General features: G+C 42.8%; 4 protein-coding genes across 4 annotated transcripts in view; 3 read left to right on the top strand and 1 right to left on the bottom strand.

The window, feature by feature from the left end:
* The window catches only part of aplf (aprataxin and PNKP like factor), a 34,501-nt gene extending 28,727 nt beyond the window's left edge, over positions 1 to 5,774 (bottom strand). The window contains exons 1-4 of the mRNA XM_084319422.1: positions 5,582 to 5,774; positions 4,124 to 4,309; positions 1,681 to 1,752; positions 807 to 976 (exon numbers count right to left, since the gene is read on the bottom strand). Coding sequence (XP_084175548.1) covers positions 807 to 976; positions 1,681 to 1,752; positions 4,124 to 4,234 — 353 coding nt within the window. The 5' untranslated portion in view covers positions 4,235 to 4,309; positions 5,582 to 5,774. The remainder of the gene's footprint in view (positions 1 to 806; positions 977 to 1,680; positions 1,753 to 4,123; positions 4,310 to 5,581) is intronic.
* The window catches only part of LOC311232594 (tripartite motif-containing protein 14-like), a gene marked incomplete at both ends in the record, with an annotated part of 407,443 nt that overhangs the window by 373,734 nt on the left and 5,900 nt on the right, over positions 1 to 27,809 (top strand). The window lies entirely within an intron of this gene.
* Positions 5,893 to 12,972, top strand: fbxo48 (F-box protein 48). The gene is made up of 3 exons (XM_084319023.1): positions 5,893 to 5,970; positions 8,861 to 9,201; positions 12,007 to 12,972. The coding sequence occupies exons 2-3, from the start codon at positions 8,902 to 8,904 to the stop codon at positions 12,166 to 12,168; spliced, it is 462 nt and encodes a 153-aa protein (XP_084175149.1). The 5' UTR covers positions 5,893 to 5,970; positions 8,861 to 8,901; the 3' UTR covers positions 12,169 to 12,972.
* On the top strand, positions 18,783 to 27,685 carry LOC311232566 (CB1 cannabinoid receptor-interacting protein 1-like; the record flags this gene model as incomplete). Its single annotated transcript, XM_084319423.1, has 3 exons — positions 18,783 to 19,017; positions 19,723 to 19,867; positions 27,620 to 27,685. Exons 1-3 carry the CDS (start codon positions 18,839 to 18,841, stop codon positions 27,683 to 27,685), a joined length of 390 nt encoding a protein of 129 aa, XP_084175549.1. The 5' UTR covers positions 18,783 to 18,838.

Raw genomic sequence — 27,809 nt, forward strand, 5'->3', positions numbered from 1 at the left:
ATTCAAAAAAGAAATACCGTAATTTTCGGACTATAAGCCGCGCCTTTCCCCCCCATTTTTCGACCCTGCGGCTTATATAACGGCGCGGCTTATATGTGACTCGACGTGACCAAACCTGAAAATGTAAAAATCGAAATATTGCTTTTTTTGACTGCATTGAAATGTTATTTATCTGTTCCCTTATTTGCTAAACTTAATACAACTAAATGAGTTAATTCTTGTTATTTGTCCGACAGTATTGTGTCCCAATGCTGGTGGGAAGACTGTAATTAAACATTAAAACACCTGCGGCTTATAGTCCAGTGCGGCTTATATATGTACACATCATTCAATTGAGCTGCTGCCGCTTATATTCAGGTGCGGCTTATAGTGCGAAAATTACGGTAAATATATATATTTTTTTTTTGAGTTTTCCCTCCACGAGTAATACACGATCACTTGAGTATAGCATGCGATCAATTGATCTGGATTTTTCTTAAAAATGCCCATCCCTAATAGATACCTAGGAGATAAGAGCAGGATAAGATAAGATAAAATGATCCTTTATTAATCCCCTTGGGGAAATTTGGGTGTCAAAGCAGCATGGGGGGGGGGATACAGGGGGGGGGGATACAGAGCTTCACAGTCCTATACAGTCCAGTATCACTATAGATACAGTATAAAATATAAACACAAGTACAATATAATATAAAGAAGTACAAATGCAAGATAGTCCAGTGATACGAGTCTCTAATAGGTCCCAAGGCCCGGGTTCTGACGATGATAGTTCTAGGATAGAGACCCGGCGAGGGAGAAGAGCAGGATACCTCAGAGCCGCGCCCTCCTCCGCTCCAGCCACACACGCCACCCTGTAGACGTGCTTCCCGGGGAGCAGGGAGAAGATGTCCCCCTGGTGGAGGGAGTGCCAGAGGTCTCTCTGGAGTGGCTGTGGTAGATCGTCCAGCGACGACTGACAAAAGCACGGGTTCAAGTGGGTCTGTGGTGGAAAAGGGAGAAAAGTGCAATGGATAGCCGAGGTGGTGATTATAGCCAATTTAAGTCTAGAGATAATAGTTTGTTTTGGCTCCTCTTGAAAAGGTTGGACGGCCTTCTCTGGTTGAAAGGCGTAACCATCATTGGTATTTGTTTATTTTTAAAGCACTTATTGGTAAACTTCCCTCTTACATCACAACACTGTTGGAATGGAATGTTGGAAACGTATGGAATCGTCAAATTCTTTAATATTAGGAATCGAGATACACAATTTTGTGGTCTAAATTAATGATCAAAAGTGGGCGACAGTGGCTCAGGAGGTAGAGCGGTCGTCTGGTAATCAGAAGGTTCCCGGTCTGATTCCTTGAACGAGACACTTAACCCCTAATTGCACCATTTTACCATTTTTACAGAGTAAATAAAAAATCTGATTTCTCACGGAAATATTTCTGAAATATTTGAGAATGTTGATTGAAAGTTAATTTTGATACTCTTGTCACACGTCAGTTTCAGTTCAATTTACCTACAGGGACTATGAACATGAATTAACATTTCAGTAAATGTGCCAGTTTTATCTGGACAATTATACAGTAGCTATGTATCATTTATCATCTATTTGTGTTGTGAACATGAATTAACATTTCAGTAAATGTGCCAGTTGTATCTGTGGTGACTCCCGCCCCTCAACAAGGTCTGGTGAAAACCTACTGGTTTGAGGCGCAGCTGTCCGTCCACGTTCTCGATGAGGCCATGGTTTCTGGAGACTCTCTTGTCACTGACCTGAGACCGGGGGGAAAACACGTTTATATTAAAACTGTAACTTGCTGTAGCAAGCTATTCACATCTCATCCACAATACACAATAAAATTACTTTCAAAAAAAAATATTAAAGGGGACATGCATTGCTATTCCTAGTAGCACTATTTGGGCAACTTTACACAATTCCTGTGAGTCTATGGAAGACATCTGTAAGGTTTATTTAAAAAAAAAAAAATCATTGTTTTATATTTCTAATGGAGTACTCAAAAGCATAATTTTCCAGCCTCAGGATTTCAGCCTGTTATTGGCTGGGCTCCGCCCATAAGCCCTCATCCACACAGTCTGCGAGTGGGGGGGGGGGGGGGGGGGGAAGAGAGAGAGAGAGAGAGAGAGAGAGAGAGAGAGAGAGAGAGAGACGGAGCACTGTGTAAACAAAGCTGCGTGTGTGAGATACGCAGGTCCCCTTCTCTTTCTCCCGTTTGGGGAAGTCTTCCACTGTGCGCTACAGCCATAGACAGGGCGTTAGTTATGCTCCCGAATCGAGAGAGAGAGATAGAGAGGGGGAGAGAGAGAGAGACAGACCGAGAGACGTGTTTTGTTTTTATTTTCTATTCATATTTTTTGTTGTACATTTGTATTGTATTTGTTTTGTCCAGGACCCCAGGACGACTAGAGGCTCTTTCATGCGTCTCTAATTTATAGGGACGCACCGATCAGACTTTTTCTGTCCCAATACCGATACCTGGGCTGTGAGTATCGGCTGATACCAAGTACCGATCCATTACTTTTAATGAACAGTATAGACTTGGACCGTCATTTTGGGGTCATTGGACAAAGATTACTGAGATATAATACATTTGTCTCCATTAGCGAAAATCACTTGTTTTCATTTCTGGCATGTTAGATAGACGTGTTTACCCTAACTCACACACGCCCATGCAATTTTATCCTGCCCCCTCCCCCTTGTATCTCTTCTTGTGCTCCTCTGTCCCCTGTGTGCTACTGTGCTTTGTGTTCCCTATCCGTTTGTTGCCCTACTGTTGTCCTATTCTCTGAATGTACTGTCTTGTCCTGCTGTGCCTTTTTCTATTTTTCTATTTGTGTATTTTATATTATGACATTGATCTTATGCTTTGATTGTACAGCACTGTGGTTGGCTCTTGAGTTTTTAAACGTGCTTTATAAATAAATTACTTGACTTGACTTATTGGTATCAGATCTTAGTGTCGGGGGAAATTCTCTGATACCCATAATATTCTATTTTAGTATTGGTATATCCCTATTCTTGAGTGCTTCTAAGACCCATGTTATAGGTAAGTCTCTAGTCCTGACCCAGGGTTATCAGAACCTTTCCATGTTCTTGCCATATGAGGAACCCTTTGGGTCCCGGTTCCTCCAGTCCTGACCCACAAAGGTGTCTAATAAGTACTAATGTACTAATAAGTCCTTTATTTCTGAAGAACAATCTGTTTCCGGCAGATGCTTCTTCACATTTCTTACTAAATGTTATGGGGAAACCTACCCTTAGCCTACCGTATATCCCATCAGAAATAGATTGTTATTCTATATTTGTACTGGGGGGACCTCTAGTGGTCCATTAAAGAACTGCGACAGGGAAGTGTTGACATTCTCATCATCACCCTGTGGGCAAATCTACAGAATTCATGTGACCTTATAAGATAAGATATTCCTTTATTGATCCCCTTGGGGAAAATTCAATAGCAGCATGGGGGAGGGAAGCGGGGGTACAGGTACGGGCAGGGTAATAGTAGAAAGGCAATAAATATAGCTAATAGAATTAAAATCGGAATATAAAAATATGAGAACATTAACCAGCATAAACAAGGGTGCAGATTAGTCATAATATGCCTTATATTGAGAGATTGGGACAAAAAAAAATGTTATCCACTTTTTCTCCATATTTTCTATTTTTCTCCCATCCCAATTTCGCTGTTTCCAATTCTCCCCTCCCCTGTCTTGAACGTTGCTCGCATATGCCCCCCACTGGTCGGTTGTAGGGAGGATAGAAGCCTTTTGCATCACGTGTCCCCTCCGGTACACGAGGAGGCAGCCTGTCACATCTTTTCACCTGCCAGCGCGGACTCTCATTGGCGAGGTGTAACGTGTGGGAGGCTCACACTACCCCCGCCATTTCCTGTCTCTGCTGTGCAGGCCTCCCCCAACCGACCTGTAGGAGTCGCTGTCCACAACGTCCAGATTACCACCCATCGACTTCCACCCGCTGACTCTGCCAATTGAGCCAGGACGGCGGCCGGAAGAGTGGGACAATTTGAAGCTACTGGCATCTGCACCTACAGGCCGGTATCTACTGGCATCGGCAGTCCGGTATCTTGGGGGGGCCGGACGGAGGACTAAAGTCAAGAACACTCACCCCCAGGAATGGACCTCTTCCGAGCACCGTCTCCCCCTCAGGCAGGTATATTTTAGGAGGAGGACTACCACCACCACCACCATCCAGAGGAACCAGGTTGAACCCTGCCATCTAGACTTCAATCTTGAACCTCAAGATTCTTGGTTGCTTGGTTGGTTGCTTGGTTGGTTGTAGCTCTCGCCACCACTGTTGTTGTTGTTGTTGTTGTTGTTGTTGTTGTTGTTGTTGTTGTAAAAGAAACCAATTGTTAATCACCTACTACTGCTAACTGTAATCATAGTCATCATATAATCTTAACTACCCACCTCAAACTATAGTCTACCCATATAACAATCTATGATAGCATGTACAATAGTGCTGTATATACCGTAAATATACATTTTATATATTTATATTTACAGCATATATATATATCCATATCTGTGTGAATATACATGCATATATAATCCTTCTATATACCTACTTATACACAGCATATAACCCATATAACTCTGTATGATAGCATGTACAATAATTCTGTATATACCGTATATGTATCCACATCTGTATATTTGCGTATAATAATTGTTACATATCTGTAGATACTATATCAATATGTATCATATTGTATGTACATATCCCTGACCTACTCTTACCACGCTGCTGGCTTAACAACTCTGTACACACATCTGGTTAGCTACTAGTTAGTTACTAGTACTGAGTTGTATATATTTTACATCACCTGTACAGTGTTATTGTAATTTACTGTTACACTCTGGTTGGATGCCAAACTTATTTTCGTTGTACTGTACTTGTGCTGTGTATAATGATGACAATACATTTGAATCTAAACTAATAGCTTTGCTGGGGTGTCAACAAATGTTTACGTTAGCTATCAAGAAAGTTGGCACCAAAATGTATTGATTGATTGAAACTTTATTTAACAGATTGCAGAATGGGTACAATACAGTACAGCTCTAAGGGGATGCAGACCATTGATTGATTGATTGATTGATTGATTGAAAACTTTATTAACAGATTGCAGAATGGGTACAATACAGTACAGCTCAATACACACAATTGTTAAGGGGATGCAGACCAGAGAAAGACTTTCGTCTTGTTTGCATCAGGGTCCCCCATTTGCAATTAATCAAAATCAAAACACCATTGTCCCTCCTCCTTGCATGTTCCCATAACTGTATCTAACAAGATGGCAACAACACATTAGATTAGAACGTGTCTTGTTTACATACTGTACTACTTGTAGCAGCGATAAAGCATGGGTTTCTTTATGATGAATTGAAAATGGGGGGGACCCTGATGTAAACAAGACGAAAGTATTTCTCTGATCTGCATTCCCTTAACAATTGTGTGTATTGAGCTGTACTGTATTGTACCCATTCTGCAATCTGTTAATAACATTTTCAATCAATCAATCAATCAGACTTGTCTCTCTCAACTCAATGGAAAGTCACTCACGAGTTGTTGTTGTTATTTCTGCTCAGCCTGGCTGCAACATTTCCGGGTTGCAAGAAGAACACGCAGTGACGGTAACCGTCTCGAAAACGATGGACTAGGCTTTTTACCTTTTATTTTATATTTCTGAGCAAATTATTTGCTATAAATCGCCCATGATGCTACTGCAACGTTCAAATGAACACACGACAGTGTGAAGACGCATGCGCACAAGCAATAAGGATACGCATGCGCATAGATAGATATATATATATGCGCATGCGCGTCCTTTTTTGAAAGCCTGACAGTCTACTACGTCATCACTGTTTGTAAACAACATTTGAACGGAGAGACATTTAAATCGTCAGCTGTCTGCAGCTAAACAGTAAACACACACACCGATCACGTCGAAGGTAGGTAGAGAAATCACCACAAATCAGCGACGTATTGAGAAATAAGCAAATGCATATTAATTCGCAGCGAACTATTGACTTATAATGTGCTAAAATAAACGTTGTACTAGTATAGCTGCTATTCGGTAGAACGAGCCAACGTGGTGATCACGCCGAGTCTTGTACAGTACTGTCTGTATGCTACATTATTCCTCAAGTACTAGAAGAGCTGTCACCAGTAATCATAACGAGTTAACGACCTACCTAAACCCATATAACTCTGTATGATATCACGTACAATATTGCTGTATATGCCATATATTTAGATTTATACATACCGTATATTTATCTACATATGTCTGTACTGTACTTGCATATAATTGCAGTAATACTTTGTACATATCTGTAGATACCACCAGTATGACTTACTACCATAGTGTATTTATCTGTATTGTCACTGTACATAATAATACTATAACACTGTAATACTAACTGTAATACTAACACTGTGGACTGTACATTGGAGGTGGTTGAGTGGGTGGGGGGGGGGGGGGGTTGGGTAGGAGGGGTGGGTGGGGGACACTGTACAACTAACTAACCAAAACTGTACTTGGTAATTTACTGTACATTGGAGGGGGTTGGGTTAGGACATTTACAGGGGCCAGTTTCGAATTGCTGTCTCCTGTAGGTGTTCTGAGAGTGGTTTTGAAAGTGGATAGTGATTTGCATTCCTTTACAGCTTTGGGTAGGGCGTTCCACATTGATGTGGCATAATTGCTAAACGTGTTTAGTCCCTTGTTTGAGCCGAATCTGGGTTTAACATGATTTATGGAGCTCCCTCTGGTGTTGTGACCGTGGTATTCATTGACCTTTGGGAAGTATTTTGACATGTACATGGGTACCTTGGTCGTGTAGTGTATCTTGTATTGATTGATTGAATTGATTGATTGAAAACTTTATTAACAGATTGCAGAATGGGTACAATACAGTACAGCTCAATACACACAATTGTTAAGGGGATGCAGACCAGAGAAAGACTTTCATCTTGTTTACATCAGGGTCCCCCATTTTCAATTCATCAGGAGAAGACCAGGCCCATTGCAAGTTGCTGTACTCTGTCGTCTACTCTAAGCCATCCTAGGTTGTCAAAGTGGGCAGGGGTGAGGTGGGTTCTAGGAGTAAGGTCAAGCAGTAGTCTGACCAGTTTGTTTTGAGATGTTTGTAATTTTGTTTTTAGCGCCTTTGAGGTGCTTTGGTACCATGAGGTGCAAGCATAGTCGTAGTACCCTTGAATGAGTGCTCCTGCCAGAGTCTTCAGGGTATTCTTGTTTACCAGAGAGGAGATCCGGTACAAGAATCGAGTTTGTTGGTTGACTTTTTTTATTACATTGGATGCCATTTTGTCACAGGAAAGATTTGTACTTTAATCCTTTTTACATATCTGTAGATACCACCAGTATGACTTACTACTACCATAGTGTATTTATCTGTATCACTGTACATAATAATACTATAACACTGTACATCTGATTAGCACTATTATCCAGTAGTACTCATTTATATTTTATACCCAGTTTAATAACCTGTGTTCATTGTATATTACTATTGCACTTTACTGTTACATTTGCACTCTGGTTGGATGCCTTAACTTAATTTTGTTTTACTGTGTACTTGTGCTGTATGGTGACAATACATTTTTTAATCTATAATCTAATAGTTGAAATCACACACATTGGTGTGATTAGTTTATACTAGAGAGCAGGTTAACGTAGCTGGTTGTATTTACACAATAGATACAGGTTTGGCATTGTAGCTAACACCTCGACCAGGTGCAGTTCTTGTATCGTTCTTGTATCTATAGACGGTTTCACTAAAATTATGTTGCTAGGGAACAGAGCATATAGTTCTGGAAGCTTCAAAGCTGCCAATGACTTCACACTGGAAGAAGTTGAACCATCAAGAGAAATATGGCGCGGTTAACTAGCATTACTAATAAAAAGTATAGTTCAAGCTTTATAAAGATTTATAAATAATTTTTTTGACATCTGCAATGTAATACAGAATTATAACACAAAATGCCCTTAAAGGGGAACTCCAACATTTTGGGAAATTAGCTTATTTAACATCTTCCCTGGAGTTAGACAAGAAGATACATACCTTTTTTGTCTCTGTGCGTGCATTTAGCTTTGGGAATAGACGCTCCGTTAGCATAGCTTAGCTTCATCACTGGAAGTGAGGCAGATCCGTAGCCTTACAGTGTATTGCAAGGTCTGACATTGACCAAACGTGATATGCATGACCTTGGTGGGCTCTAGGTCAACTCCTGAAAAGGGGGTCAATGTCAGAATTTGCAATCAAAAGTTAGGGGGCGCACTGAAATTATGGCAAGGGTTATTAGCCCCCTAACTTTTGATTGCAAAGTCTGACATTGACCCCCTTTTCAGGAGTTGACCTAGAGCCCACCAAGGTCATGCATATCAAGTTTGGTCAATGTCAGACCTTGCAATACACTGTAAGGCACTGTAAGGCTACGGATCTGCCTCACTTCCAGTGATGAAGCTAAGCTATGCTAACGGAGCGTCTATTCCCAAAGCGAAATGCACGCACAGAGACAAAAAAGGTATGTATCTTCTTGTCTAACTCCAGGGAAGATGTTAAATAAGCTAATTCCCCAAAATGTTGGAGTTCCCCTTTAAATGATTAACATGTACATGGAATACCAAGATAATGCACCGACCGGTACATTAGCAGTACCTTCTAGGAGAAAAAAATAAAAATTTAAGAATATAGAAGATAAATCAAAGAGCTCCCTTTGTCCTCTCGCCAGGCCGTCATTGTAAATACAAACTTGTTCTTAATTGACCTGCCTGGTTAAATAAATAAACAATATTGTTTTTCTTTCTTTTTCCAGGGAACCCGTTCGAGCTCAACCACACTGTGGAACCCTGAGCTATGCAGCGTGGGCTCGAGAGGAAGCCGCCAAATCTTTATTTTGTCTGTGAAAGGGGTCCCCGCTCGACGTCCGCCGAAGAAGAGACCCCCCGCGACTTCGCCGAAACGTTGCCGAGAGAAATGAGCTTGAAGATCTTCGGCGAACTGGACACCGGGAGCCTTTGTTCCGCCTCGCTGACCTGCAGGCTTTGGCGTCACCTCGTCCAGGACGATCAGCTCTGGAGGAACCACTGCCTGACCATCAGGGCCGTCTGTCAGAGGGAGGTGGACAGAGACAGACACGACGGCTTCTCCTGGAAGGTAGGGGCACCTTTCAGCTTTGTAGCTGCACTGGGTCGTTTGGAGGGAAATATGTTTGAAAAAAAAGCTGAAAGCTTGGTGGGTCCAGAAAAAAATCTTTGTGTGCCAAACGAAAGCAACGGTTGTGATTGGAGGGTCCAGAAAAGAGGGCAGGGGTTTGAGATAGGTCAGTTAGTTAACGAAATAATATATTTAGTAACCTAGGAGATAAGAACAGGTAGGCGACTTTTCAGGTCAGCTTTGTAGCTGCACTGTGTAGTTTGGAGAGACGTTTGCAATTGACTTAGCTCAAGCTCCGCCCCCTCCCTTAGCTTGACCGAGGAAAGCGAAGCTTACGATAGGTTGGGTCCAGAAGAAAATCTAAATTAGAATGTTTGTGCAAAGGTCTGATGTAATTATTATAATTCTTTTATTATTCTATTTATTTTTGGGCTTTCTGTATTTTTCACCCATCCCAATTTAGTCGTTATCAAGTTTCAAGTTCAAGTTTCTTTAATAGTTGTCATACAGAAGTACAGAATACTTTTATACAAAATGCTTCTTTCTGTTACGCTCCAGAGACTGTGCTAGACAAGAGATAAGTATGAATTAAAATAGTATAGCATGTAATAATAGAAGTAAAAATAGAAGTCACGTGTTCAGTATATACATATGTACAATGTTCGATGCAGAATAGAAGTAACTGAGTTACCATACAATATACAATATACTATGCAATACTAATATACAATACTATATAGTGCGTTATGCCAATTCCCTTCCTGGTCGTTGCGCGCATTGCCCCACTGTCGGCCTGGGGATGGTGTAGAACTACCACATGCCTCCTCCAATACATGTGGAGTCGCCAGCCGCTTCTTTTCACCTGACAGTAGTGATGCACGATATAATATCGGCCGATATGGCAGTTTTTTTACACATCGGTATCGGTCCGATATCAAGATAGGGCCGATATTAAAAAAAAAATTAAAAAAATCATTTTTTTTTACATGTTTTGGCCTTAAATAGTTTCAAAATATCTGTCATTTCTGAAAATATGTTACAAAAGTTAAAAAAATATGCGTTTTGGAAAATAGCTCTATTTGATTATCATAAAAAAGTGTTTTCTATACAGAGATATCGACATCGGTAAATATCGGTATCGGCCAGAACAGCAATATTAATATCGGTTATCGGTATCAGCCACAATTTTCACATCGGTGCATCACTACCTGACAGCGAGGAGTTTCACTGGGGGAACGTGACGCATGCAGAGGTTCACGGCGCTATTTCCCCCAGATCCCCTCCCTGCTGAACAGGCGCCCGACCGACCAGTAGGAGTTGCAGTTTACAACGACCAGGACACATACGCAACCAACGAAAACCCTGTTTAATAATAGGAGGTCCAGAGGTCGACAGTGATATACGTTCACATTTATGAACCCTTTCACTACCACACTACTGAAGGTTAACCCTGGTAGCACTTTATAATAACACCCTGTTATAATACATTTATAAGGTATTTGTAGATAATGAACTAATCATGAACAAACCATTTATATACATTCATAAATGATTATTAAATCATTTATAACTATATTTGTATAACATTTACAGATTAGTTCTACATTATTTATAACTCATTATCAACATTGTTTGTACTTGATTTGTTCATCATTAAATAATGTTGTTTAATGTGTAGTAACACATTTGTAGATGCTTTGAAAAATGGATATGAAAAAACGACTATACTGTATCTCCATTTATTTTTCATGTTCAACAAATGATTTGTTAAGACATTCATAAAACATCTATAAATCATTTGCAGATGCTATTGTGGGGGCCAATCTGAAATGAAGCCTATTCATCATTAACAAATGTCTAATACAGTTAATTATTTGTTTACTTTTTCATCACATGTTACAAATGTTGTAGACAGCTTTCGGATACACCCTTCTTTGTGACATCAAACAGTGACAGAATTAGGACTAAAGATAAATGCAATTGTATTAACATATAAAATACATGTGCATGACATATAGTGTAACGTGGGGGGGCACTAGGACCCAGGAGTACCCTGGCCAGGTAGAGTATCTAGAGAGGAAGTCTCACGAGAGTGAGACTTGACTTCACGTGTGTTGCCGTCTGTTTGAATGGAAGCACGATACATGCAGAACCAAGTTATCCGTGCTGCTCCTGCCCCACGCTTTTAATAAGGTATGAGCAGTTTAAACACCTTTTTTGTTGGTACTGTAAATCTATTCCACCATTTCCGACCTACAAACAACTCTTATATGTTGTGTAGACGTACTTGATGTGGTGGGCGATAACGTTACATTTGTTCCTAATGTGTGCTCAGTATATGTGATGATGACACGACACACAAGGGTAATAATTATTTGTATTTTCAGACTGTATAAGCGCCGATACAGCCTGAAAATACAAATAATTAACAGCAGTCGCATCTTTTCACTTGCGCAGCGCGATCTTTCAGGGTCAGGGGTCTGCGCTTTGGAGGGGCGCCGCCCCCATCGCTTCCTGATTCTACTGCGCAGACGCACCAACCGACCTGTAGGAGTCGCTGTCCACAACGCCCGATCCCCACCCATCAGTTTCCCACCCCCTAATACTGCCAATGTGTATTAGTACGGACGACCAGCTAAACTGAAAGCAATGTGGAGCGCTGGGCTCGAACAGGCGAACCCAGCGTCTCCAGTATTCGTGGTGAGCGCCTTGCCCACTGCACCATGTAGCCGCCACAGGGCTGCAATTCTTGTATGAAAAGTGCTATATAAATAATTTTATTATTACCATTTCTTTTAATAACAGGTCACCTTGGTGAGGAACTACCAGAGGAGCTTCCTGAAGCGTGATTGGCTGAGAGGACGCTACAGCAACGTGCGCTCTGCAGAGGAGCTGAGGGACACGTGCACGTGCCCGCTGGACGTGGAGGCGTGGGGCGAGATCCTGGAGGCGGAGCTTGAGAGATAATGTTAGCCAATGAAATTACTTCTGGAGCACACTCTGTATTTTATTTTAGTTAAAGGTGCTATAGGTAGGATTCAGCCACTAGATGACGCACTAGAGCACCAGCATGTAATTTATCCAATCGGGTGCATTCCACGTGGGAGAAATGGGAAGTAGGGTGTCTCTGTTGAGTTTGTCTTTTTGGCTGGACAGAAATCTAAACTTTAAACATCACATTGAAGCCGTGAGTAAGGAACTGAAATGTACTCTTGGCTTCCTTTATAGACTTAAAGGTTGTTTTTCAACTTCTTCTCGTAAAAGGCTGGTCTCTGGCTTATTCCTGTCCCAGCTTGACTACGGTGACACTGTCTATAGATTTGCCTGTCCCACTGTTTTGGCCAAACTTGACCCACTCTACCATGCTGCGCTGAGATATATATCAAACGCACCCTTTAGGACTCATCATTGCACACTGTAAGATTCTGATCAAACTGGCCAGTATCACGTCTTCGTCTGTTTGGCTCTCCATCCAATTCCTCTGCGTTGTGTACTTTTAATGGTCCTGACGTCTCCGATACTGGTAGATAAGATCCTTATCTCCCCCCCGTTAGTGCAATCCGTAAACCATAATACTTCCCCACCTCCGTAAGAATTCGACACTTCGACAACGTGAAATACCTTACAAGGAAAAGCATGGTTTTATTTCTCTAAACAGAAACCTCAGCTCAGATGTTAACAGATTGTATTGTCCTTGAAGAGTATATTTCTAATGATCTTTCGGTGTGTTAATATTATCGTCCTTTTGCTGTTCAGTCCAATAGTGTTCAGGCCTGTTCGTTAGCCTAAAACCATCCTCGTGGTAGCCGAAGCTACTGGTGATGTGCCATTCTCCCCCCCCCCCCCCCCCCTCTCTCTCGTCGAGAGGAGAGAGTCTCTTCTGGTTTCTTCCCTCTTAGTCTCAGTCAGATTTTAGTCTGCTCAACACCCGGAAACACCGTTCGACTTATAGATGTTCGTCGTCGCAACGACGGCCCCGCATTCTGGTTGTCATGTGACGTGTTGTCATGACAACTGCATTTAACCTTTCACACATTAAAATGCAGTTTCATTCACTGTTGCATTAAGATGAACCTCTCTCCCTCCTGCTCGTCGAGACAGTACACTCTAATCTCAGATGTTCTAATGAGGAATGTCAACAAACATTCTCTCGCTGGCAGTGTGGCTCACAACAATCACCCTGCTACTGAACCACCGTCTCCTGCTTCCACCGTCCGCATGCACTTCGACCTCTCTGACCCGGCACCGTTTTAGCTGTGGTCACTCCCCCCAATCTATACATCACATACATTGAAAAACCACCATTTTCTCTCAACACTGTATAGCCTAACTGGATGGTCCTCACTTACTATGCGCAGGATGCAGCACTGGTTTATTTGATTGTATAAAGCCATTTTAGGCAAACTACCACTGTATATATGTGCCAGATTTATACCAGTTTGCGACTCTTACAACCTCAGATCCAGTGCCTCCAGGTACCTGCTGTGTGGACTGACGCTGGAAAAAGGAGTCTTTTTTTATTTTGGTCCTTGGTCTTAGAATCAAATCAAATCAAATGTATTTGTAAGGCCCGACAACACACGTTAGCGGCACAGTGGTGCAGTGGTTAACACTGTCGCCTCACAGCAAGAAGGTCCAGGGTTCGATTCCCGCTTGGGGACCAGGTTTCCATGATGCCAGGTACTGTGTGGAGTTTGCATGTTCTCCCCGTGCTCGCAAGGGTTTCCCCCCCGATAAGATAAACCCAATGGAAAAACATGCACAACAACAGATCGCTAACGCTGTGGCGTCCTTGACGAAGATGGACAGGAGCACTTGGATTGGTCCCCTGGCGCGGCTCACGTTGACGCCTGTCTGCTCCCGGCTGCCCTTGGGGGGGAAGGACGACGGGATGGGTTAATCGCAGAGACGAATCGCATCGGCGATTCTAAAGAGACAATGCATGCGTGTGTGTTCCGGTGTGTGTGCTAAACTAACCGCTGTGTGTACCGCTAAAACATTGAGTGTCGTTGCATGCCGAATAAAGACCTCTGCAACAGGTCCTCCATTATTATTAATGTCCCCATGGGCCGCACACGTCTTCTTTAAACAAGTCAAGAAGAAACATCACAATAAATCAAGAACAAAACGAAAACACCATGAAGTCCAAAAAATTTAAAATAAATAAATTAAAGGAATGCAACACTCCCAGACGTACCCCACGCGAAGGTAAGGAAAAACTCACTAAAACCTAGCAATAGGAAAAAAATGCACCACAGGCAATGTGGAGGAGAGAAACCTTAGAAGGGCCGTTCAAGGGGGGGGATCTCCCTTCTTAGATGTCGGTGATAGTAGTGTTGCAATAAAACAGGCGAAACAGTTGGTAAGCACGCACACTAGGGGTGTAACGGTACGTGTATTCGTCCCGCGAATTTACGGTGCAGCCGTCACGGTGCGGTACGCTCAGCCATACGGAGAATACGCAGCGCGTTGCCAACACACACACAAGCCGTGCATCGCCAACACACACACGGCGCGCGTCGCCAAAACACACACATGCCGCGCGTCGCCAACACACACACGCCGCGCATCGCCAACACACACGCCGCGTGTACCGAACCGTGACCCTAATACAAGGTACGTACCGAACCGTGGCTTCTGTGTACCGTTACACCCCTAATGCACACATGTGTAATGAAACACAGATAAGTGCATGCAATAGCAACTGGATATTTTGAAAGATTGAAAAATAGAGCTGATGGCGGCTCTATTTGAGGCATGGGGGCGGTGCAGAGAGGGTCGCATCCTCTTGGTCATCATCACGAGACGTCCACCACTCCGGTCATCACCACGAGACAGCCACTCACAGGGAGACAGGACAGGCGTTAGACAGTTTGCGTGATTGTGATGGGCGGACATAGCGATAGATACATGTGGTAAGCATATAATGTGAATAGAATAGATATATGTAGTAAGCATATTATGTGAATAGAATAGAAGTACTTAACCCAGCAATGAACTCAACGTCTAAACCACGTTGACAGACCACGGACAGAAGACGGTAAGAAGCTGATCCATGGCCTCGGTGGTGCACGTAGAACAGTCACTGCCATCTTGGCCAAGACCCCAAGACCTCCACCACCTTGGTCAACACTACGAGACAACCACTCAGAGAGATGGGGGGGTTGGGGGGGGGTTAGAGAGTTCCCATGTTTGTAGTGGGAGGAGATGGAGCTTCAGTCAAGCCTCAAACTGATGGCACTTGTTCCTTTAGCCAGTTTAAACTGATGTTATCTGAGGTCCTTACCACCAGCTGCTTGTGTAGTAATAAGTAACGTACCTTGGTTTTTTATTGTTCCAAATGTGCACAATGTAGTGATTGTTTTTTGTTGTATTGTTCTCTGTGTTTTATATGTTTTTGTTGTGTTTACCATTGTGGAAACGTCGCTGCTTTCTTGGCCAGGTCAGCATTGTAAATGAGATTTTGTCTCAGTGCTTTTTTTATCTGGTTAAATAAAGGTTAAATACAATTTCTTTTCAAATACAAAACAGCTGGGTAGCGCAGGGGACAAAGCACTCGCCTACCTAAGATACTTGTGCCTTAATGATAAGGATAAGTGCTCAATGAAGAAACCCACTCCCATTGCCAAGAGAAAGTCTGACATGCCTGTAAATACTTATACTATGAAATTATTACACACTATGGATGTATTACGTGACCCATAACGGCCCCCAAATAGTATTGGCAACTTCAACAGTTGATGTGAGCTCCAGGTATTGACAATGCCAATGCTACATACCTACCACATGGCCCCTAATGGCACCACAACCCAACGTGTAGATAGATATATGCTACATATGCTACCACATGACCCCTAATGGCACCACAACCCTACATGTAGATAGATACATTGCTTATTGGAATAATATACCGAGAAATATAACTATGGTAAGGAACAAATTTATGTTAAAAAAAAGTAAAAAATTGCCCTCATGAATAATGAGTTACATTTTGGTCATTGACTTATTATGGAAATTAGTATGGAAATATAAAGGTGATCGGTGACTTGAGAAAAGTTATGCTATATTAAGAGTTAAAATCATATAAATGATTTTGATCTGTTTTGTTCTTATGGACTATGTCATTTGTATTTTATGGTTGGAGAATTGTGATATCTGACTTATGAATATTGAGTGAGCTTTGATTCACTGTTTTGTTTGTTGTGATGTTTTCTTGTGAGTACTTCAATGTTTGTGGTTTTATATTTTTATTTTACTTTTTTTGTGTTTGTATTTTTAATGTTTGGACCCCAGGAAGAGTAGTCTCACTTATAGACTAATCGGGATCCACAATAGAACAACAACTAAAACAGTACATACCCTACCACATGGCCCCAGAAGGTTCCTGGTTTGATTCCCACTCCTCCCGGGCAGTGAGTTGATGGACACTTAACCCCTAAGCTCCCGATGTGCATGGGTTGGCACCTTGCATGGTTGCCTCCGCCATCAGTGCGTGAATGTAGTGAGTGAATGGGTAAATGTGAGGAACAAAATGTAAAGCGCTTTGGATAAAAGCTGTTAAATAAAAAAAAAATGCACCATTTACAATGGAGCTGGATGGCACTTTGTGGCGCTCAAAGTGCACAGAAAAATACTATTTTGGCCAAACTGCTCCTTTTAAGTATTTGTTTTCCAATTCTAATATATTTTATACTGTTGATTTGATTGATGATACAAATGTAAAACACACTGTACATACCGGTAGCTACATTTTAACTTGTGTTTTTAATTATGTAAGACTGGATGAAATGAGTACCTTTAATCAGTGATCCACTTCATCAATCTCTAGAATACTGACACTGAATAAACTGGGGTCTTTGTGACGTTTTGTTTTGACTGTTTGTCTATCCTGTAATAACTGTTTGTCTACAGTACATGCTGCGCCTAATTATTCTAATCAGAAATACTAGAAAAATGTTGTGCCAATACACTTTTTTCTATAACAAATCTGACAAATAATTACATGACTTTTCTGAGGCCCAAAATGTTGAATGCTGTTATAACCCTTTTGGTCCGTCTGCCTTTAAGGTACAATATATAAGGATATGGTAGCATGTAAAAAAAAAACTCGAAGGCGTACGGTCGTCTGGTAGTCGGAAGGTTCCCGGTTCGATTCCAGCTCCTCCTGGGCAGCATGTGTGTACTGTAATGTGTACTATATGTATGTACTATGTATCTATGTAAAAACAAAAAGAAAATAAATAAATCTTCAGGGGTAGGGCCCGACGTAGTGCTTCTCCCTAGCCCTTTTCGGACAATTGGACAATGCTGCAATAGCAGCTGGTAAAACGTTGATGATTTATAGAATGACCGTTGTTATGTGTCCAAAGCCCGAAATAAAAAATAACTGAACTGAACTGAACATGTTGATGTGTCCTTGAGCAAGACACTTAACCCCTAAGCTCCCGATGTGCAGGTTGGCACCTTGCATGGTTGCCTCCGCAATCGGTGCATGATTTGTGTGAGTGAATGTGAGGAACAAATAAATGTTAAAGCGTTTTGGATAAAAGCTGCTATATAAATGCACCATTTATCTATATGTAAACGAAGCCCCCCTATATGATGGACTGGGTACCTTATTTCAGAACCCTCGACACTGGACAGGGACAGACAGTCAGTCTACTCTCTTCTTTAGACTCTTTTTGTATCACAAACAGTACTGTATTTGTAAATCTGGTATGTCATAAATGTATAGATGTAGCAGTACTGTCTATCTGTATGTCATGTATGTTATGATGAATTGAAAATGGGGGACCCTGATGTAAACGAGACGAAATTCTTTCTCTGGTCTGCATCCCCTTAACAATTGTGTGTATTGAGCTGTACACTGTATTGTACCCATTCTGCAATCTGTTAATAAAGTTTTCAATCAATCAATCAATGTGTGAGTGAATGGGTGAATGTGAGGAACAAAAAATTGTTAAAGCGTTTTGGATAAAAGCTGCTATATAAATGCACCATTTATCTACTACTATGTAAACGAAGCCCCCCTATATATGATGGGCTGGGTACCTTATTTCAGGACCCTGGACAGGGACAGTCAGTCAGTCGTGTGACGCGGAGTTCAGCACCACGGACAGCAGGGCTTGGTGGCTAAAGGCATCGCGACATCGAGCACTGAAATCGCACGCCCATTGATTGATTGATTGATTGATTGATTGAAAGCTTTATTAACAGATTGCAGAATGGATACAATATAGTACAGCTCAACAATACACACAATTGTTAAGGGGATGCAGACCAGATAACACAACAACAATGCTCTGGCCCTGTAATACAAAAGGCTTTTAAGCTAGTTGCACTTCACATGACATCATATCGATCGATAACGTGACGTCACGTGGGGAATGTTTGCCCCACTAATTACCGTGGACAGATGGACTATTGTCCCCCATTGTTGGGGGATTTCATGTTTCCCTTTCACGTACACGTCACGGCGTCCTCTTTCGTGCGCGCAGCTGGTGATGAACACACACACACACACACACACACACACACACACACACACACAGCATCCGGTCCGCTCTCTCTCTCAACCATCATCATCATCAGACAGAAACCCAAATTCACCCACATTTCTTATTATTAGTCAATCATCATGGACGACGTGCCGCCGATTATCAACATCTCAATTTCGCTCAAAATCCAACCGAACGACGGGCCGGTGTTCTTTAAGGTGGACGGGACGAGGTTTGGCCAGAACCGGACAATAAAGCTGCTGACAGGATCCAAATACAAGATCGGGGTGGTTTTGAAGCCAGGGAACTCCGATGCCACGTAAGTGTGTAATAAACGGTTTGTGTGTTCGATCATCATCCTAATAAAAAACATAGTTCTTTCATATTTTGATAATAGATCCTATATATAGGCCTATTATTCCTGGATTCAGTCAGGGCTCAGGGGCTACATCCTCAGATACAAAGCTGTTCTCTTCATCTTTCTGTTGGTGCATCATTCAGCTTTAGGCCCACACTTATAATAAGACAGATTGTCCGAATGCATTTATGATTTAAGTGCATGTTTAGCTTCGCGTGCCTGCCTGCCTCCCGTCCCGTGGGCCTGCCCTGCATGCATCCGATATCTGCTTTAATAAATAATGTACATAGCAGATACCGACGCTTCGGATAATGCATTTTAAATTAATAGACAGGAAGCGCCGTTTGTTGCCTCTGATGATCCATAATGTCACGGTGCGCATAAATATAGACTCGTGGCGGTTTTATTAAATGGGTTCTCCTCTCCGAGGCCTGCAGGTGTTACAGGTTTGATTGATTGATTGAAAACTTTATTAACAGATTGCAGAATGGGTACAGTGTACAGTACGGCTCAATACACACAATTGTTAAGGGGATGCAGACCAGAGAAAGACTTTCGTCTTGTTTACATCAGGGTCCCCCCAGGTCTGGGTGGGTGGGGGCCGGGGGGTCCAAGTATCTCTACCGGCGTCCGTCCTCCTCAGTGTTCCCTCCTTCGCCCACACAGCACCATGAACATCGGCGGTATCACCTTCCCCCTGGAGCAGCAGTCTAAGGACGAGGAGTCGGTGGTTTACCACGGCCAGTATGACACCGAGGGGGTGCCTCCTACGAAGAGCGGAGACAGGCAACCCATCCAAGTCGCTATAGAGGTAAAGTATTTAGTAAACACGGGCCAATTGGGACTCATTCAGTAACCCTTTAAGGGTCGGTTTCACTAAGCCTTTGTTACACCCGCTAAGTTCCTAGCTTTAAGAAAGACACAAGAGTGTAGGTTAATTTAACCATAATATTTATTACATAAAAAGGAGTGGACAAAATTACTATAAGCCCACTTCAACCTCATGCTCAGGAACCCCAATCAGTCTTGACCGGGCAGGGTTTTATTCACAGCAACCTGGTGACACTTCAAGTTTCAAGTTTCAAGTTTCTTTAATAGTTGTCATACAGAAGTACAGAATACTTTTGTACAAAATGCTTCTTACTGTTGCGCTCCAGAGACTGTGCAAGACAAGATAAGTATGAAATAAAATAACATAGTAAAATTAGAAGTAAAAAAATGAGGTCACAGTGTTCAGTTTAGACATATGTACAATGTTCGATGCAGAATAGACGTAGTTACCATACAATATACAATACTGTGCAGTGTACTAATATACAATACTATATAGTGCAAGGCAGAAATGGAGAAATGGGACGAGGTGCAATTTAGGTACAATTCACAGTAGGTGTACGAGTTGTAGTGCAAATCCTTTATCAATAAATATAAAGTGTAAGTGTGTTTGTGTGATCTAAAGTGTGGAGAGTGGGTGCTGCAGTGTGTTGTTTGTTTGAGTGAGTGTGTGCGTGTGGGTGTGTGTGCTGTGTGCATTTGATGGTTGTTGCATAGTGATTATTGTTCGTTTAGCGATTATTGTTCGTTTAGCAGCCTGATGGCCTGGGGATAGAAGCTTCTTCTGAGTCTTTCTGTGCTCGCCTTAAGACTCCGGTATCGCTTGCCTGACCGCAGCAGTTCAAAGAGGCAGTTGTTCGGGTGGCTCGAGTCCTTAATAATTCTCTTAGCCTTCCCCTTGCACCGCTTGTTGTAAATGTTCTGGAGGGTGGGAAGCCCCCCTCCAATTGTGCGTTCGGCTGAACGTGTCACTCTTTGTAGTCTGCTACGGTCTTGTGCAGTGCTATTCCCAAACCAGGAGGTGATGTTGCCGGTCAGGATGCTCTCTATTGTACATGAGTAGAAGTTCCTAAGGATCTTCTGACTGACTTGGAACTTCCTTAGGCGCCTGAGGAAGTAGAGGCGTTGTCGTGCCTTCTTCACAACACTGTCAATGTGTGTGGTCCATGTCAAGTCCTCGGATATGTGGGCTCCGAGGTACTTGAAACTGTTCACTCTCTCAACCGGTGCCCCGTCGATGCTGAGGGGGCTGTAGTCCTTGACCCCCGACCTCCTGAAGTCCACAATCATCTCTTTTGTTTTGCTGACGTTCAGGGAGAGGCAGTTCTCCTGACACCACTGTGACAGGTTCTCTACCTCTTCCAGGTAGGCCCTTTCGTCGTTGGCAGAGATCAGGCCCACCACTACTGTGTCATCAGCAAATTTGATGATGGTGTTGTTGTTCCGCTGTGCTACGCAGTCATGTGTGTACAGGGAGTAGAGGAGGGGGCTCAGAACACAGCCCTGGGGGGCCCCTATGTTGAGCGTGATGGATGAGGAGGTGCAGTTGCCGGCTCTTACCACCTGGGGTCTGCCCGTCAGGAAGTCCAAGACCCACTGGCAGAGGTCATAGTTCAAGCCCAGGTCACACCAGGTCACACAATGAAGGAAAGTAATATCAATTGTCAATAAATAGCACTTCATACGATCAATTGTCAATAAATAGCACTTCATACGATATCGATTGTTAATAAATAGCACTTCACACAATGAAGGAAACTTTATCACACATCAATAAATACCACGTCAAGAACTGTATAAAAAGGGATGTCAAACTTCTCACAATGAAGTAAACAGATATCCTACCACTCTGTGATTCAACTTGTGCAAACTGTGCATAACCACGGCATCCATATGATAATGGCACACTAAGCCTGCCCGTGTTCACGTCTGAGAGAGGTACCTTGTACATGGGTTGGTGTTATGGTGGGGGGGAAACGGACACACAAATAAACATACATGTAAAGAAAACTAATCCGGCCCAAGGGCAAGACCCATATCTTTTTGCCCGTCTACCGGCCCATTGGCCCGGGCGGATTAGACATTATATTATAAAACTAAACTACCAAACAATAACTAAAAGTGTTTCACGACAAGAGCAGCTGGACCACTGGTGCTCTGCCGGGAAACAAACACAACAGTATTAAAACACTTTATTATTAAAACAATAACACGCATAATTATTAAACAACATTACATGCTAAAACAAAGTACTACATTTAAAATACCTGGTTCGTCGGTGGTCCTATAATCCTACCGACTACTTTCAACCCCGCTGGGAACCAGGCAAGTGATCTGGAACAAACACTCCATTGATTGATTGATTGAATTGATTGATTGATTGATTGATTGATTGATTGATTGAAAACTTTATTAACAGATTGCAGAATGGGTACAATACAGTACAGCTCAATACACACAATTGTTAAGGGGATGCAGACCAGAGAAAGACTTTCGTCTTGTTTACATCAGGGTCCCCCATTTTCAATTCATCAGGACATACATGACATACAGATAGTCAGTACTGCTACATCTATACATTTATGACATACCAGATTTGCAAATACAGTACTGTTTGTGATACAGAAGGAGTCAAGAAAAGGGAGTATATACATTTGACGTAGAAACTGTACATTGGAGGAGGTTGGGTGGGGGGGGTTGGGTACATTGGGATATTGACAACCATACTGGGTAATTTACATTGGAGGTGGTTGGGGGGGGGGGGGGGGGGCACACTGTATAAACAAGCAAAACTGTACATTGAGGGGGGGGGGGGGGAGGAGACACTGTACAAACAAACAAAATTGTACATTGGACTATTGACAAAACCATACTAGGTAAATGACTGTACATTGGAGGGGGTTGGGTTATGATATTTACAGGGGCCAGTGTTGAATTGCAGTCTCCCGTAGGTGTCCCTTGAGAGAGGTTTTGAAAGTGGGTAGTGATCCACATTCCTTTACAGCTTTGGGTAGGGCGTTCCACATTGATGTGGCATAATTGCGAAACGTGTTTAGTCCCTTATTTGAGCCGAATCTGGGTTTAACATGATTTGTGGAGCTCCCTCTGGTGTTGTGATCGTGGTATTCACTGACCTTTGGGAAGTATTTTGCCATGTACATGGGTACCTTGGTCGTGTAGTGTATCTTGTAGACCAGGCCCATTGCAAGTTGCTGTACTCTGTCGTCTACTCTAAGCCATCCTAGGTTGTCAAAGTGGGCAGGGGTGAGGTGGGTTCTAGGAGTAAGGTCAAGCAGTAGTCTGACCAGTTTGTTTTGAGATGTTTGTAATTTTGTTTTTAGCGCCTTTGAGGTGCTTTGGTACCATGAGGTGCAAGCATAGTCGTAGTACCCCTGAATGAGTGCTCCTGCCAGAGTCTTCAGGGTATTCTTGTTTACCAGAGAGGAGATCCGGTACAAGAATCGAGTTCGTTGGTTGACTTTTTTTATTACATTGGATGCCATTTTGTCACAGGAGAGATTAGCCTCTAGGATGGAACCCAGGTAGGTAATTTCATCTTTCCTTGTGACAATATTGTCACCCACTGTAACTGAGAAGCCGTCGGTCTTGCTGAGTTTGTTATTTGAACCGAAGAGAATGGACTCTGTTTTGCCCATGTGTAATGATAGTTTGTTATCAGCGAGCCATATGCAGATTCTGCCTAGTTCCGAGCTGAGGGTTTTTTCAACCTGTAACTTGTTCTTGTCAGAGACCAGCAGGGCTGAGTCGTGCGCAAACAGGAACAAGTTGCAGTCACAAGCTGACGACATGTCATTTGCATAAATTAGGAACAGTAGCGGTCCTAGTATGCTTCCTTGTGGAACACCACAGCTCACTGTGAGGGGGGGGGATAGGGTACCGTTTACCTCCACCATCTGTTCCCTCCCCTCAAGGTAGGATTGCATCCAGCTCACTGATAGACTATCAAAACCAATTGCTTTTAGCTTGTCAATCAGAATGGAGTGATTGACCGTGTCAAAGGCCTTTTGTAGGTCCAGCATGACCATGCCGCAGTATTTGCCTGCGTCCACCTCTTGTTTGATGTGGTCATTCAAATAGAGAAGGCATGTGTCAGTGGAGTGGGATGTTCTGAAGCCAGATTGGAATTCGTAGATTAGATTTTTTTCCGCTAGGTACTTTTCGACCTGTTTGTAGACTATTTTTTCCATGACTTTCGAGATGGAGGTGAGAATAGAAACAGGGCGGTAGTTGCCTGGGTCTAATTTGCTGCCCTTTTTGTGCAGAGGGGTCACCCTCGCAATTTTGAAGTCCTTGGGGACGTGTCCCTGTTTTATGGAGAGGTTTATTATGTGTGTGATGATTGGGGTGATGGCGGCTGCTGAGTCTCTGAGGAATTTGGAGGGGATGTTGTCATGGCCAGTGGCCTTGTTAGGTTGGAGGGCGCTCAGTTTATTGAGTACCTCATCTGTTGTTACCATTTCCAGCTTGAAGTCGTCCTTGCGGACCCCTAGGTTTTTGTAGTAAGCTACTATGTGTTCTACCCAATAAAGCCCTGAGTGGGAGGGTAGTTTGTCACACATATTGCAGAGCACCTTAAAACCCGCTATTCCTATACCATAATATGCCTACCTTAGCGTGTAATGCTTGTTCCTGCATTCCGGAGTGAGGTGTGCACCTACCTCACTGCACCGGCCGCAACAAACAATTCCAACTAACGTGAGTAGGGTCGAGCTGCAGCCTCGGAGCCTCGGTCCAGATTGGTACTTCCGCCCTGCCACAGGACTATTAGTCCTGTGACAGGGCTATGCGCTGATTGGCGGAAAGTACGGAAGTATCTCGAAGTACGTCTGACGTATCTCGAATTACGTCTGACGTTTCTCTACGTTAGCGAACATTAAATGTTGTATTCATAAAATAATATAAAATCAGCAGCATGGGGAGGGCCGGGGGGAGGGGAGGTACAGGTAGTAGAAGACATAGAGGTACAGGTCACATAATTATAGTACAGTGGAGAAGTAAAAATAGAATAAAAAGGCAGTGTAAACAATATACAATATTATTAACTCTAATAATAACACGCCTCGTGGGCTCATTATAATACGAGAGCCGTGGGTCTGCATTGTATAGAGCGGATCCCCCGGCCGTATTCAAGCGCTAGAGCGCTTTGCGATGGATCAAACTGTATTAATATAGTAGTAATAATAGTAGTTGGCTAGTTGCGTGCTTCTGGCCACCTCCCGCAGTGCGCGCATACACACATACTGTCTGTAGCTATATACAGTATGTGCAAAATTAATTGTCAAGAGCCAATCGCACAGGTTGCCTCATCTCATCTGGCTCTGCAAATAGATCTAGAGTCTGAATATCATATATAGCCTGCTGATGATCTCTCTCGAGTCAAATCCATTCTGAGAACGGAATGCAGTGCCCGCGACGAGGGTCTTGATTGATTGATTGATTGAAAATTGTATTAACAGATCATGCTGGACCTACAAAAGGCCTTTGACACTGTCAATCACTCCATTCTTGATTGAACATTTTATTAACAGATTGCAGAATGGGTACAGTACAGTACAGCTCAATACACACAATTGTTAAGGGGATGCAGACCAGAGAAATACTTTTGTCTTGTTTACATCAGGGTCCCCCATTTTCAATTCATCATAACATATGACATACACGACATACAGATAGACAGTACTGCTACATCTATACATTTATGACATACCAGATTTGCAAATACAGTATTGTTTGTGATACAAAAAGAGTCCAGAAAAGAGAGTATATACATTTGACGTAGAAACTGTACATTGGAGGAGGTTGGGTAGGTGGGGGGGGGGGACACTGTACATTGGAGGTGGTTGGGGGGGGGGGGGGGGGTCGGGTAGGAGGGGTGGGTGGGGGGGGGACACTGTACATTGGAATATTGACAACCATACTAGGTCATTTACTGTACATTGGAGGGGGTTGGGTTACAACACAGGAGCAGAGTATAAACAACAGTACAGTACTGTTTCTCATTCCTGTACTGTTGTTTATACTCTGCTCCTGTGTTGTAACCCAACCCCCTCCAATGTACAGTAAATGACCAAGTATGGTTTTGTCAATATTCCAATGTACAGTTTTGCTTGTACAGTTGTACAGTGTCCCCCCCCCCTCCTACCCGACCCCCCCCCCCCCCCCCCAAGGCGAAAGTCTTTCTCTGGTCTGCATCCCCTTAACAATCTAAAACCCCACTCTAGCGACCACCTTTTTACCTCATTTACTGCTTCTTGCATTTTACATACTATATAATTGAGATTCCTCCCCCTTTTCCATATAGCCCCATCATCTGCAAACAGTGCTACCTTAATGGACCCTTCCAAGTTCTTAAAAACATCATTAATCATTATCGCAAATATCACTGGACTAATAATACTTCCTTGTGGAGTCCCATTCTCTACTATATATTCCTTACTAAACACACCATTAATTCTTACCACTATATTCCTATCAGACAAAAAATTATTTATCCACTTAAGCATCCTACCTCTAATCCCCATTTGATGAAGCTTAATAATAAGACCCTGTCTCCAAACCATATCATAGGCCTTTTCAATATCAAAAAACACAGCAATAACTGACTCCTTATTTACCTGCGCTTTCCTAATGTCGTCTTCAAGCGCAACAGCAGGGTCCATCGTCCCTCTCCCTTTCCTAAATCCACTTTGGTAGCTATACAATAATCCTCTCGTTTCCAGCCAATATACCAGTCTATCATTAATCATTCTTTCCATCAACTTCCCCATTTGAGACGTCAATGCTATGGGCCTATAATTACTTGGGTCTTTTGCGTCCTTACCAGGCTTTCTAATTGGAACGATAACTGATTGCTTCCACCCTTCAGGAATCTCCCCTTCAGACCATACTCTGTTAAACAACCTCAGTACCACTTCTTTTGACATAACACTCAACTTCTCCAACATAGCGTAACAAATATTGTCTCTACCTGGCGTTGTTTTCCCCACTTTCCTTAATGCTCTAGTCATTTCATGCACCGTAAATGCTGTATTCAATACCCTATCCTCCCCATCTTCACCAAATTCTACATTTCCTCCAAACCTATCCACTGTCAACTCTCTCCCTTCCCTTTCTTCCTGCGTCAAATTATCCGAACTATACACTTTAACTAACGCCTTTGCTATTGCTTCGGCCTTTTCCACACTGTTAGTAATAACTCTCTGTTCTACTACCAGAGCAGGATACTCAAGCTCCCTCCCAACCCCTCTCATCTTCTTAATCATACCCCAAACCCTCTGGATTGGCGTAGCCCTTCCTAAAGTATCACAAAACGTCCTCCAGTACTCCTTCTTCACTTTCTTAATTACTTTCCTCACTATTGCCACTGCTCTCTTATATTCTATTAACTTTTCAAAGTTATGAGTCCTCTTCAGCTCTCTAAATGCCCTATTCCTTACTTTAATTGCTTCATAACATTCCTTAGACCACCAAGGAACTATCCTATTCACCCTCTTCTGCCCAGTCTTAGGAATTGTTAATTCTGCCGCTACAATAATACTATTAGTCACCTCACTGCACATGCACTCACTATCTAGACTCTCATTATCCATACCCATAAGCCCACGCTCACTCAATACGGCATAAGCCTCCCAATCAGCCACACCCAATTTCCACCTCCCTCCTCCCAAAACACTCTCCCTAATAGGGTTCATCTCCATCTGTAACCTTATAGGATAGTGATCGCTGCCAACTGTACTACCAGTCAACACCTCCCACTTACACCTACCGGCTAACGTAGCCGTAACTACTGTCAAGTCTATAGCAGACTCATTCCCTCTTGCGACATCCACCCTTGTACCCGTTCCATCATTCAAACACACCAGTCCTTTCCCCTCCAAAAATTCCTCTATCACTTCACCGTT

This window comes from Notolepis coatsorum (assembly GCF_963971535.1).
Source record: "Notolepis coatsorum genome assembly, chromosome: 7".
NCBI classification, from domain to species: domain Eukaryota; kingdom Metazoa; phylum Chordata; class Actinopteri; order Aulopiformes; family Paralepididae; genus Notolepis; species Notolepis coatsorum.

Bases quoted from the DNA above. Each gene is read 5' to 3' on its own strand.
- fbxo48 (XM_084319023.1), top strand. From the start codon at position 8,902: ATGCAGCGTGGGCTCGAGAGGAAGCCGCCAAATCTTTATTTTGTCTGT. The intron at 9,202-12,006 runs GTAGGGGCACCT...TTTTAATAACAG, and splicing joins ACGACGGCTTCTCCTGGAAG to GTCACCTTGGTGAGGAACTA.